The sequence below is a fragment of the Tursiops truncatus genome, chromosome 2 (genome assembly GCF_011762595.2).
Source record: "Tursiops truncatus isolate mTurTru1 chromosome 2, mTurTru1.mat.Y, whole genome shotgun sequence".
Taxonomy (NCBI): domain Eukaryota; kingdom Metazoa; phylum Chordata; class Mammalia; order Artiodactyla; family Delphinidae; genus Tursiops; species Tursiops truncatus.
In genome coordinates this window covers 80,006,221-80,020,985 of record NC_047035.1, presented here as the reverse complement: position 1 = coordinate 80,020,985, position 14,765 = coordinate 80,006,221, and the positions used below count along the sequence as shown (strand labels likewise).

The following is a 14,765-nucleotide window of genomic DNA, read 5'->3' as shown; positions in this document are numbered from 1 at the left end:
ATGGGTTGGTCAGGAAGCCCCTCTCTAAGGAAGTGACACTGAAGTAGAAACCCACAAGAAGGAAGGCAGCCAGCCAAGAGAGGAAGAACATTCCCAGCAAGAGAACAGTAAGTGCAAATGTCAGGAATGTGCCTGGGCTATCTGAGGACTGGGAAAGGCTCTTGTGAGACCAGAGCAGAACCTCTTCTCAGGGGTTAATTTGGAAAGAGAACAGCTAGACCCCAGATCACTGCCTGTGGCCGGAAACTATCATTTTGAGTCCAAATTATATGGTTTCATATAAATGCTGCATCAATCACAATCCTGGTAATGACCGATAGAACACTTCTATTAAGTTTAAAGCAACAGGACTTGGTCAAACGACAACATTAGCCCCCTATATCTGTATAGTCTATATAATAGTTGAAGCATGTTCATACTTAATACAGTGGAAATTCCTAATTATGAGCTTGATTACTCTTCCCAGTTGGTCATATAAAGAAACCAAACTCCAGAGTACTGATGAAACCCATCTGGGCTCCCCTAGCTGGTAAGCAGTAAATCTCTGAAATGGACCGCTGATCTCCCAAAGTCTACTGAGGTGTCCTCATATGCTGAAAAGGGTAGATCTGCTTCTAACTGTATTTATTCCCCAATTTGTTTCCCACCTATACCTTATAACACTTCAGAAGTGCTAAGGAAAAGAAATTAAGTTAAAATTAATCTGAAGTTGCATTTGTCCTTTCTGGGAACTTTAACTGTCCCCCATATCAAGTGACAGATCAGGTTTACTCAAATTTTTAGATATGCAATCAAAGGAGCATGATAATTACAGAAGACATTCAGTAAGGTCATAATCAGAAATTCCTAATGCTACCCTTCTCTCCATCCTCAAAACATCTTGTGCAAACTTACAGCATAGACTATTCACACAGTTATAATGGGTTGTTTCTCTCTCCTTGGGGTAGGGCTACACAAATCAATGTTGAACCTTCATCCAGCAGGTCCTTAGCAAAGATCTGAATTGTAACTGGGATATAGAAATGTAATCCTGAACACTACATTAAGGTGACCTGGGCTACCTTCCTGATGCCTATCTGCAAATTGAAATTACTTTGCATAGACTGTATGTCATCCTCCAGCTTTGCCACAGGAGGACTAATAAATGTATATCTCGTGGGTGAAACCATCCTTAAAAGATCTTCCCAGAAGGTCCATTTTATGACGTTTTTTGAGTGTGAAAGATCTATTAGCATCTAAGATTAAAAATAATATATATTGATTTTAAATATAAGGCAAACTTATTTAATCTTAATATTTTTATAACTATAATGGTAAAACTTCAAAAATCTACCAAAATTCTTCACTAAGCTTACATCTGAATACTACCTTTGTTGATTCTATATCAAAAATCTCTGGAATCCATCTCCATGCATGCAACTATTTTCCCATTAAACAGAGCAGCTGAGGACAGGTATTGTGCTTCTTATACTTGGTTCCTAGCATAGTAGATGGGACACAGTGAATGCAAAGTAAATGGTGCTAATTAAACAAAAAAGTGGTTCGAATTTTTAGAAACTATCTGTATCATGTGGTATCAGTAACATATTTGAACTAACCTTTTTTCCATGTGAACATCTGAATAAAATCCAACTGGTCTGATTCTGCAAAGCTAATAAAGCTGGCCCCTCAGACAGTGTGTGTTGAGAGACAGGAGGAGATGAGAGACAGTATTTCTAAACTTTGCTATTGATGAGGAAACTTGTAAAGTTGACCAACTTGCGTGTGTTTGTGTATGTGTGCGTGTGCACATATATGCCCATCTGCACTGATCTAGATAAATCTAAATAAATTTTACCAAGTATATTTCCTGTTTAGAACTAAAATGCCATTAGTACAGTGGGAAAGAAAAGAGAGTTCTTTTCAACATGAACAAGCTGTGTCTATACGCACACAACATGAAGAACTGAGGAAATTTCCTCAGTAATTCAAAAGCTTAGGAAAACATTTTCTACTGTTGTTTGGATACTTTGAAGTTTCAGTTAACCATGATGGAATTACTCTGTGGATTGTATGGTCTTTAATACAGACTTCAAATTCTGAATTGAGAACATCTCTATGCTAGCAAGAATACAGAGACACAGGAATTCTCTGATATTGCTAGTAGAAATGTAACCATTACTATCTTTCTAGATGGTAATTTGACAACATATAATAAGATCATTAAATGCTTATTGTTTACACCAGTAATTCCATCTACAGAAATATTAAGAAACTAATTCAAATGCAAAGACTTATGCACCAAAATATGTATCACAGTATTATTTGTATCAGAATATTGGAAACATATATGTTCAACAGAGGAATAATTCAGTAAATTATGATACCTTCATATGAAGTAATAAAATAAAAATGTTTACAAAACGCTCTCTTCAAAATAATATGTATTTTTCCAAGTATCAAATTCAGAATTCACAGCTGCATATATAGGATGACCTCATCTATGTAAAAATGGATTGACAGGGCTTCCCCGGTGGCGCAGTGGTTGGGAGTCTGCCTGCCGATGCAGGGGACACGGGTTCGTGCCCCGGTCCGGGAGGATCCCACATGCCGCGGAAAGGCGGTGCCCGTGAGCCATGGCCGCTGGGCCTGCGCGTCCGGAGCCTGTGCTCCGCGACGGGAGAGACCACAATAGTGAGAGGCCCGCGTACCGCAAAAAAAAAAAAAAAAAAAAAAAAAAAAAATGGATTGACAAAAGACTGGAATGAAAAACACCGGTGGTTATCTATGGGGGCCACAATTATGGGCAATCCATTCATTTCTTTTTTATACCATTAAAAATGTACTTAATTTTCACAATAGGCATGTATTACTTTTATAAAAGAAAAAGAAAGGAAGAAATTGTTGAGATTGTCAAACTGCTTAAGTATGGTTTGATATAATTTTGCCTTTATTCTAATCAGCTGGGAAACAAAAACCTTTCAAGGCCAATTTACCACAGAGAATACAGGGACATTCAACCTGCACATTTAGAACAAGAGACCTGTGAGGTCAAATCATCTGAAAGGTAACAACACAGCCCGTCTACAAGCACAAAGTGCAGGGCAGAAAAGTCAGGAAGCAGGGTGGTAAAGTAAGAAACCAGTCGGACTGCTTTCCTATTAGACGGTCCATTACAGCCTAACTTCAAGATTGTGTTTCAAATGTCGTGACTCCTCAAAGTAATTGAGGTTCTCACATTTAACTAAACTTAAAGAAATACAAATATGTTTCTATATTTTCATTATTACCTAATCAACTGTTCGAGTAACCATACTTAAAGATCTTTGTTTTTGGCCTAAACTAACCAGGTAATCCAATAAAGTATGTTCATACCTCAGAAATCAAACATACTTTTTTTAAAAAAAATAAATTTATTTATTTTATTTTTTGGCTGCGTTGGGTCTTCACTGCTGCGTGCGGACTTTCTCTAGTTGCGGCGAGCGGGGACTACTCTTTGTTGTGGTGTGTGGGCTTCTCATTGCGGTGGCTTCTCCTGTTGTGGAGCACGGCCTCTAGGCATGTGGGCTTCAGTGGTTGTGGCACGTGGGCTCAGTAGTTGTGGCTCGCGGGCTCTAGAGTGCAGGCTCAGTAGTTGTGGCGCACGGGCTTAGTTGCTCTGTGGCATGTGGGATCTTCCCAGACCAGGGCTCGAACCCGTGTCCACTGCATTGGCAGGTGGATTCTTAACCACTGCGCCACCAGAGAAGCCCCTCAAATTTAGTTTTTAATGAAAGTAAATTTTTTAAAAGCAGCATTTAGAGATCTTAGAAATCATCTAATTAAAACGGCTTTTTTACGATGAAAAAAAAGATTATTAGAGGGCAGCCCATGGCCTGTTAGCAAATCTCCAAATTTCTAGGAAATGCTTTATTTTCCCTTGTTGATGTTAACTGGGCCTTAAAATCTGGAATAGAACCATACTTTTATATGAAAGCCTAAGACTATAAATTTTATAAATAAGAATGTATTTTTTGACACATGAGCCACTTTTCAGTCTTTCAGTGGAGAGTCTGGTTGCCAAAGCAGTTGTTGGCTTCACAGCACTTCATGGGCCTTTCTCAATTTTATATGTATGATTTAGATGATGACTTTAATTTAAATGTTAATTTCACTGAGGAGATTATGACTTTTGAATAAATCACTTCAAACTTTACAAAGGCTTCTTAAGGAGTAACTCTCCTAGGTATAAAAGTGTGTGTGTGTGTGTGTTTGTGTATGCATGTATATTTCTTTAACAGACACTTCTACTCAAAACAGAATATATCTTTTACCACTATGGCATAGTGAATACTTTTTAAAAAATCTAACTTCAATAAACACTCAATTCTTAAGAAAAAAAGACTTTACAGAAACATAATACCAATATTTTATCTGCATATTCATTTAATTCATAGAATTTTCATGCATAAAAATCATTCATCTAAAATCAGTGGTGCCACTCTCACCACAGAAAGATTGCTCTGTCAATCTTAAGTGTAATAATTTAAGAGCATATTTCAAACTGTTTTCCTTTCCAGTATGCCCTTAAAATATTTAAGAAAGCAACCAATAATTTCTAATGCAAACCATAACCATTTACCATTATAAGTTATTCACTCATATTACAAAGCCAAAAAATTTTTAATTTTTTAAAAAAGGAGCTATTTTAAAGATTCTTTTTGTTTCAGAACAAGAGGTTGGGAACTATAATAAATTAGGCTGAAATTAAAATATCTCCTGAACATCATGTTATTGATTCAATACTCAAGACTTTCCTTTTAAAATATAAACCCCTCTTAAAATCTGACAGTTGTACATTATTATGTGCCTCCTTATGTCCTTACTTGATTTATATCTTTTTTTGCCTTTCTAAAATGGCTAACCCAATACTGACGATGCAAAATACAACTGTACCAAAATTTAATCTTATTTTCTAATATACTTTTCAACTTGCTGATTTAAATAAGAAATAAAATTGGTTTGAGAACTTTCACATATACGTGTAGATATACGTATGCATAAACATACGCATCTATCCAAGATATGTGCTTACAGTTTCAAGCATCCAACTGAGATTTTCTAATACTGAAACAATTTATTACATAGTAAAGATTTCACACACATGTAAATTAAGATGGTTTCACCATATTCTTTAAATCCATATAACAGAGTATTTGAGAAATTAAAAAAAATATACTTGAAGTCTTAAATAAGAGACTTAAAACAAGATGCCTTGGAATGTTATATAGAAAATCAATTTATTAATCTAATTTATTCATAATTATTATTACAATTAATAGGTATTATGATACCCTCTAGTGGGGCAGGCAGGTCATACCTCTGGTAATAACTTTCAATCGCTTCCGAAGTATGATGTTTGGCATGTGTTCTCTTAATATGTTTCTGAAACAAAATAAAAAAGATTTTTATGTTGTGTCACAGATCAGGTTCAAGAACAAAAATGACACATTTCTTGATTCCAATGTCTAACATAAAGGACAAACCGAATAATAGTTTGGGGATTTGGGTGGTGGTAGATCTTTTTTCCCTTCTACTCTATGAACCTATGCATTTTAATCTCTATTGCGTGGCTGGGATGTCTCCAGACTGTACCACAAGGTACAGTAATATATGTAAAAGCCAACAGGGTCATAGTAATTGAATCTAAATTAAGTTTGCTTAGGGTTGTAGAGGGCAAAGAAAAACTTGTTCCTTGTTTCAACCTTTGTATTAATTTTCCCTCAATTCAATTCCATCTAAGTCCTCCGCACTCTAGTTTTACAATCCAATTGCCATTTTTAACCAGGAAGAACATTGCTTAAAAACAACTTATTTGAAAACTACAAAAAGTAATTCCATAGAGACTTGCCACTTGACTGACACCTGTCATCTCATGATAAATGACTCCATTTTCTGCCTCTCTTGCCTTCTGCCACTCCAGCAATGGTCATTTATCATCATCTCTGTCAGCAATGGAAAGCGGCACTGACAGTGCAAGTCAGCAAACATTTAGCACATGGAACCACGCAACACAGGGAAATTATTATTGTCAGAATAATAATGGTTTAGCATAATTTATTACAGGTCCACCAAATAAGCAAAGGCTAGATGTTATTAGACAGATGGATGGGTAGGCTTGGCAGGCCTCCACTGAGACGCAGGCGGTGCTCGATGTGGAAAGGAGAATATCCTCCAACCCAATCAGAGAGCTGGCAGTTCAATTACAAAGAAATAAAGGGACATTCATCATTCAATTAGGCACCTGTCAACCCTCACAAAGGAGAAAACTTCTAACCTGGTACTCCTGGGAGAAGATGCTCAGCAGAGTGGCCTGCGATTGACTGGAACAAATAAAAGAAGGACAAAGTTAATTACTGGAGTGCACGCCAAAGAAACAAAAGAGAAAGGAGCTTCAAAGGTAGGCCTGCTGCCCTGTAATCTAACAGAACATGAAAACAAGTGTGGAAAAGTTGTTCCAGATGAACACCTCAAACAAAGGCTTCCTGCTGCTAGGTCAAGGAGACAGAAAAAGGGAAAGGGGAAAATATGGATGGTCTCAAAGCAAACTATCATATGATTTGGATTTTCTTAAACTTTAGAATGATTATAAATCATATCTGTACCATGCAGGTATGTTAAAAGGGACCAAAAAGAGGCAAGGTTTATTCCCATTGATAAATGATAGTCAAATCCCATAAACAGTAGAAAATGCAGTTCATTCACTGGCAACATTCTGAAATTTATTTTGTTAGCAGGTAGGTATCCTCTTCTGTAGGTCTCTCAGATTCAAGGGGGGAAACTTTGCTCTTCACCAGAAGTAGCACAGAGACCACTGGAACATTCCCACCGATACTGGCCTACTTTGAAAATAGAAGCTTTCATAGCAGAAAGCTGAGGCCCTTGAGGACAGCATTCCCTAAGACTGCCGTAAGCCTTATTCATCTAAGACTCCATGCAATGTCAAACACCTGGCAATGAAGCAACCTGGAAAACATTCATCCCAAGTGGGAATTTTCCTCTTACGATTGTTAACATTTAGAAATGGAACAGAATTTTTTTCTCTAAAAAGCAATCAATAGCCCACTACTATTCTTTCTGATTGCCCCCTGTAGATACAGCTGCCTTATCATATCTTGAAAACAATTAATTATTTCTGATATATTTTCCTACCAAATGCTATCCGAGCAAATTACAGTGTTAATAATTCTGCTTTTATAGTACACCAAAGCACTGTGAATAATTAAAATTTTTCTATTCATGAATGAGACTGCTTAAGCTCATCACAGGTAATTTGGAGAGTATGAAATAAAAGCAATGACACCATATTTCTTTACTCACTGTCAGTACTGTCATCTCTTGCATATCATTACAGATTTGGCTTCTAACCCCTTTCCACTCTTATTAGATTACAAAAGAATATGTTTAAAAAAACACCATAAATGTTTATCAAGGAAAACCAATGATTACTAAAGGACTGTTTTAATAACTCAAAAGTACTGAGAAATGATTGAATAAAATTATAAATCCATTATAACTTTTTCAATGTCTCTAAAAATGGAAGGCACCTTTGAAAAAGCCAGTTCTATGTATAAAATCTTCCTATTATGCCTGGCTTCCCTGAGCTTCACATGCAAATCACATACTCTAGTAGGGTTGCTGACAACCAACTCCTGAAAAAAAATGGCAAAGTTAAACACAAATCTTTATAAACTACTGAATGAGTCACTATGTTATATATTTATGTACAATAAATACAGCCCTCCTCATTGCACAGCAAAATATATTTATGTTAACCAATTAATGGAAGGCAAAATGTCAGTCTCTTGGTCTCAAACAATATGATGGAAATAAATGTGCATGTAATGGGCAAGTCAGGGACCAATGACTAATGAGGAGGAAACTAAACTGAATAAAACAAGAGTAGAATGGTAGACGCTCAGAAAGGGAAGACTAACAGACAGCAGAAGGAATAAGCCCACGAATAAACAGTTCAAAGCGAGAAGTTGGTCAAGAGTTGAGAGCACTGTAAAAACTGAGGACAAGATAACGCCTTCCATCAGGAAACTGTCTTAAACAGCTTAGAATTCAATTCAGCTAAAACCATGGACATAGCCTATGGAGCAACACGTTTTCTCAGCGGCCAAGTGGGTTAGAGAGAAAATTCCAGCTTACACTGGGGGCAAAACCTGGCTAGAGCTAAAAAGAGAAAATGACTTACCATAGTAAAATAGAAAGACAGACTTGGGTCCAAAAGGCTTTGGGTTTGGCTGACCAGACAAAGCTGTAGAGAACTAACTGATCTTTGCTAGGTAGTTAGTCAGTCAATGCTCTCTTCCTGTGTGTGCTAAGCTCACAAAAGAGCGTTGTGAACAAGCCTCACGACATAAAGAACCGGAGAGTAGTTTTAGTGCAGCTAAGACACTGACCCCAGTGTGTATTATTTGTTACTCTCTTCCAGTGTGTGGATTCTGAGAAGGGATCCCAAGGCAAGACTGGTGAGTGGAGAAACCATGACCTCGAGGGCCTAGCTTCAAAGAACTCACCACCTCTGCCTGCCCTCCACTGCAGTTTCCCCTACTGTTTGATTTGACTGGCAAGAGCCACAGAAGTTACGGTTTAAATTCAACATTCCTTAGGTTCACAAAGAATATGGTTCCTGGCTAGAGAGGAAGAGAGGAGAAGATTCTGCGTAACTAAAAGGCTTATCTTAAACATCACAGTCAGTCCATCAGCAGGTTTCACTGAGCGTCCACAATGTCCTGAGGTCATGGGTATGGGAAAATATGCCTCCAAAATAAAAACATTAAAGTGGACAGGAACTGATTTAGAGGAAACTTTCAACATATACGTGCGTAAAAGCAAAAATTAGAACATTGTCAAGAGCTCACATATTTTTTAGGGACTTAGTGAAGTAAATCATACCCTGAATCCTCACATATTTCAAGACTTTGGAGCATATACTTGTCACTTAGCATACATGTGTTTTCCATTTATATATTCAAAAATACAGTCACTTACTTTGCACAAATGCCCAAAGTCTCTTCAAAGATCGTTTTGTGTTTTTTTCCCATGCTACCCTCCCATATTAAGCTCCTCACCCTGCAGGTATCTGAGAAAAGAAGAGCATGTGAGTAGACTCCTACACTAGCTATGTAAAACCTTGTCTGAGTCGTGTGACAAATGGCTTTACGGAGCAGCAGTAGTCATGTTGCAGCAATGGGGAAACAAGCATGAGGACAAAGCCAACACACTGAGGACCTGTGACAGGAGACGGAAGGAGCTTGGGTCCTTGAGGACACTGTTGAGCTGCTCAAGACCATGAATTGAAGTGACTACCTTCCATACTTCTTTTGAGTAATAACACATGTCCTTTTTTTTTAAAGGAAGGAAGGAAGGAAGAGAGGGGGGAAAGGAAGTGGGGGAGGGAGTGAGGGAAGGGCGGAGGGAGGGAGGGAGGAGAGAAAGGTTTCTATTTCCTATGTGCCTAGGAAGTAGGAGACACAATCGAGGGAGGGCTCAGAGACAGGGTGCCCTATCACGACGGCACCTGTACAGGATGCAATACTTGGAAGGGGCTGTCCATTTTTATACTTTCTAATTCTCTTCCTAGCTGGCAGCTACTGTATTTGGCTTCCTTAAAATTGTTCCTCTGTCTGTCACTGTGTCACTAAACTGACATCAGAGACTGACTAGAGATCATAAATTGCTATGTGTGAATGCCTTTTCCATACAGATTTTAAACATTGATGGGGTACTGATTACCCTCATTTTATATTGCATTCAAAACTTCAAATGCCAGGTACATAAACAGGCAACAAACCAGTGCCCCATATAGTATTTAACTCAACGTGTGTCCACACCCATCCAGCTAAGATACTCAATAACCTGAAGGATATTAGAGAAAATGAACATCAGGGAGTTGAATGGGTTCAGCAAAGACTAAGAGCAGAACTTAGCACAGACTTAGCTGCAACGCAACATTCTTACAAGGGGGAAGTCTTGATGTTCCCAGGTGAAGACTTAAAGCAAGTAGAACCTTCAGGAAGAAGATACTACACTTTATACTTTAAGTTCTTCCTCTTTCAAGTGCCCAACTTCTGAAAAAGACCATAAAGAAATAAATGTTTTTATTCAACTTTCAAGCTCCTTTTGCTATAGAATCTATGATGTGTCAATGTCTACACTCTAATGGGCTTGAAATCCTCTGAACAAAATGAATATTGCTTCTAGAATTCGGGAGGCAGTAAACCAACCTAAGAAGATAAAGCAAGATACTCTTACAAAGCATCAGGCTTGCAGACCTCACAAGGTACAACTTCTCTAAACCCATGAAAGAATACAATAAAACACTGGCTGTATGTGGCCAGTGATTCAGGGCACTAGTCTAGGAAGGTTTTCCATAAAAGCAATTCACTTCCCTCTCTCACTCCCTCCCACACCCATACATACAAATTTGAAACATAGAGCCTTTTTTTCCCCTCTAAAATCAAAATGGAATTCAATAAGACACCAAGGCTTGGTACAGCAGTACTACTAATTTTTTTTTTTTTTTTTTTTTTTTTTAGGAAAATAACAATGTGAAGTGGAAAGAGTCATGAGAGATTACTGATATTCTGGGAAATTACTGGGGAGAAAAAAGAAAAAAATATATAAACTAAATTGAAGAAATAGAGAAAAATGTATCTATCATACCCCCCACACCCATTTCTTTCTAATTTCCAACTTCATAGTGAGGATATAGACTACATTATATGCCTAATAGTAGCAAATATTCCCACACATGACTATACAGATGGCACCATTAAGCTTAGAAGTAATCAACTATCACAAAAAATTCTTACAAGTTACACCCATGTTTTACATATACAAAAAAAGTGGTTACTGTCCCAGGCACTTAACTAATTTTGCTGACAAACTGAAGTCACATCCAAAACAGCTCTACCTCCAGCAAGAGCTAAGAGTTATATGAACACCTACTTTGTGCTACACACTATACTGTGCCCTTTATTTTACCGTCATAGCAATCCTCTGAGGTAGGTACTATTATTGTCCTTATTTTAAAGATGGGGAAATGGAGAAAGGGAAGTTAAGGAAAGTACACAATTAAAGAACTAGGTAAGTGGTAGAACTGGAAATCGAAATCCAGGTCCAGTTCCAGAACCCAAGCCCTTAATCCCCATGCTAATCTGCCCTTCTAATGTGTGCTAATACCCGTTGCTTAAGGTTAAGCATTTATATGTTACATTATACTCCAAACAACCCTGAAAGGTGGGCATTCTTGCTTTTTTGATAGAAAATTGAAGTCACAGGAGGTCAAGAGTTTTGATCAAATTCTATGGCCTTAGACGATATTCGCTTTTAAAAAACTCAAAATGCAGTTTTCCTTTAATTAACTATATAAAAAAATTTTCCTATAGTAAAAAGTCAAGGATTAAAAAATTGTTGGGTAATTTCCATTATTCTTCCTGCAGCTAAGGTATATTTTGTTAATAACCAACCACACCATTGTCTGAAGTGTCTCTATGTGACTGTAAATGTGTCTTTCGCTCAAATGCTATTTACTGTATACAAAGCAACTTTAAATCCTTCCCTGAACAACACAGGTATAAACCCAATCAACCTTCTCTACAGAGGACAACACCCTCCATAAGTGTTAATTTTATTATATGTTTAATGAAGTTTCCTAGTTATAAAATAGTACATATTCTGTGTAAAATCCATAGGTGTCCGTCTGTGTTCCTGTGTTTTTTACTCTGTGTCTGATGTGTGTGTGTGTCTTTCTGTCTGTCTGTCTATACACAAAAGTAAAATTTCAAAAATTGTGTTTTAAACATTTTTTGTAACATGCCTTCATTACATAAGATATCAACATTTATTCCTGCCATAACACATTAACCTTTTAAAATTATTTTTATCATGCTTAAGACAAAACCATGTAACCACTTAGGTCACCAAATAGAACACTGCTGGGACCCCAAAAGGCACTCTATCTGATCACCACCCTTTCCCTCTCGCAGGTGAATCTGATCTTTATCACTTTCTTGCTTTCCTTTATAGTTTTACCACCCAAATATGTACCCCTAAATTCCATAGGTTAGCTTTGCCTGTTCATAAACTTTATTTTAATGGAACCACACAGTGTGTGCTCTTCTGCCTCTGTCTTCTTTCACTCAATAATATATCTGTGAGAATCACCCATGTTAATTTATGTGAGGTTAATTCATTTTCATTGTTGTATAATATATTCTATTGTATAAGTATACTCCACATTTATCTATCCTATTGATGAACATCTGAACTGTTTCCAGTCTTTTGCAGTGAGAATAATGCTGCTGTGAACATTCCTGCACATGTTTCCTCGTGCATATGTGTACACATTTCTGATGCGTATAAATGCAGAAGTGGAATTCTGGGTCATCTGACATGCAAATCTCTAGCTTTAGTAGATACTGTCAAACACTTTTTCAAAGTGTTTGTAACAATTTTAAACTCCCACCAACACTAAAGGAGAGTTCCCACCGCTATACGTTCTTGTCACACCTTCTAGTTAATGGCTTGTATTTCCATTTTCTTTCTGCTGTCTTTTGAAGTGCTAAAATTTTAATTTTGATGAAGTCCAATGTTGCAATTCTTTAATTTTATTATTGGTACTTTTTGTGTGTCTTTCCTAAGATATCTTTGCCACTCATAGTCACGAAGATAATTCTGTATGTTTTGTTTTAGAAGCTTAAGAATGTTAGCTTTTACATTTGGGCCTATGATCTACCTTGAGTTAATTTTGTGCATTGAGATAGGAGTCACGTTTTGTTTTTGTTATTTTTGTACATATATCCAATTGGTCACACACCATTTACCGACTGAATTATCTTGTTGCCTTTGAGGAAACCAAATATCTAAGGGTCTATTTTGGGACTCTCTAATCTGCTCCACTGATTTATATGTTTATCTCTGCACAGATACCACACTGATTTGATTACAATTGATTACATTTAATGTATGTTCTAATATATTTAGGTTTAAGTCTATCATCTTACTGAATGCTAATTTTCTTAATCACTGTACATTCCTTTCTTCTCATTTTTTGTATTCTTTTAAATTGATTTAGTACTTATTCTTCATTATTTTTCCCCTGGCAACTTGGAAGTTGAATACTCTTATACTATTAATGATTATCTTACATAAACACATGGCCCCTTGGTGATTAACTGCTGCCTGGAAAATACAAAAACTTTGCAACACTATCTATATTTCTCCCCTTCTGACATATAGAATATTACTGACGTTGTTTTAATTCTACATATATCTTAAAATTCACAAGACATTGCTGTTGTTTTATACAGTTTCTGTTCATTCTGATATATCCACATATGAACATTTCATTGCCCTTCCTTCCTTCCTTTTCCACTCTTCCATCCGGAATAACTTTCTTTTAATAATTCCAGCAGTGCAGATGTGTTGGTGATGTCAAATTTCAAATTTCAGCTCTTTTCAATGATAATGTGCCTTATTTCTCTACCCAGTTTTAAGATTTTTTTTTTAACTTTGGTTATTAGGAGTTTTAACTCTGGTATTTAGTAAGCTCCTGCTTACAGTTTGCTGGACTTCTTAAATATATGACTGGATACATTTCAACATTTTGAATATTCTCAAGTATTATTTCTTTAAACTTGCTTTAACACTCTGTTTCTCCTACCCAAGACTCCAAATAAGTGTATGTTAGCCCTCCTTACTGTATCCTCTATCTCTTATTCTCTCTTCATATTTTACAGCATTTTGTTATTCTTTGTTATTCTCTGTTACACTCTAGATATTTTCTTCTCATTTATCTCCCAGTTCACTAATTCTCTCTTCAGTAACGTCTAACTTGCTATTAAATACATCCATTGAGTTAAATCCATCCAATTTCAATTACTGTTATTTGTCACTTGTAGATTTTCTATTTGATTCTTTTTTCAAATAAGTTCCCTGAAGAGTTTCAATCTTCTTTTTTAACATCTTGAATAAACTGTGATTATAAAAATTCTGTTTAGTAGTTCCAATAACCAGAGCCCCTTTAAGTCTATTTCTACAGTTTCTACTGGTTCCCATTTATGTTGTCATGTGTCCTTATGTGACTGAGTATCTCCCATTATGTGCTATACTACTTGAAAAACTGCTTTATAAATAATCTGAATACGAAAATGATTAACTTTCTCTGGAGAGGATTCTGATTTGATTCTGGGAGCACTAGGAGTCCAGGATCACCTTAGTCCAATTTCAGGTATTGAATTTTTAGGCCAGTGAAGTAAACTTGAAGGTGAAATATAGTAATGTAGAGCTCTTTTACTTTCAGTCCACATTAATTCCTAGGGTATAGCCCTTTAGGGTCCCACCTCAAAGCTTGGGACATTTGCAAGAGTTCCCACCTTTGGTGGACCCTGGTCTCTAAACCTTGTCCTCCAGCTCTATAAAGCTGTCAAAGGTTCTGTTCAGGACTTGGCTAGACTATATCTGCTGAAAAGGTAATTAAATTTTAATTTAATGATTAAAAAGTTAGTCCCCCCCCAAACCCTTATTTTCAAAAATTAATGCATTACTAACTAACCAATAGATTAAAGAGGAAATCACAATAAAAATAACAAAAATACATAAAATTGAGCAATGACAGTAGTGTGTATCAACAGTTGTGGGAAATGTATTGCATTAATTGGATATAAGGGGAAAAAAAGAAAGAAACCGATTTTATTCTAGGAGGTTCTGGAACACTGAAGATCCCAGCAAACAAA

At 36.6% G+C, this 14,765-nt stretch overlaps 1 protein-coding gene across 6 annotated transcripts in view; it reads right to left on the bottom strand.

Annotated features, from left to right (window-relative positions):
- Nucleotides 1-14,765, bottom strand: part of CDIN1 (CDAN1 interacting nuclease 1) — a 230,859-nt gene that overhangs the window by 166,006 nt on the left and 50,088 nt on the right. For all 6 annotated transcript variants that reach the window (XR_012330046.1, XR_004525116.2, XM_019935261.3 and 3 more), the window contains exons 2-3: nt 6,296-6,341; nt 5,339-5,403 (exon numbers count right to left, since the gene is read on the bottom strand). Coding sequence is in view for 4 of the 6 variants with exons in the window: in XM_019935261.3 (XP_019790820.1) it covers nt 5,339-5,403; nt 6,296-6,341 (111 nt within the window). In the remaining 2 variants the exon portion in view is untranslated. The remainder of the gene's footprint in view (nt 1-5,338; nt 5,404-6,295; nt 6,342-14,765) is intronic.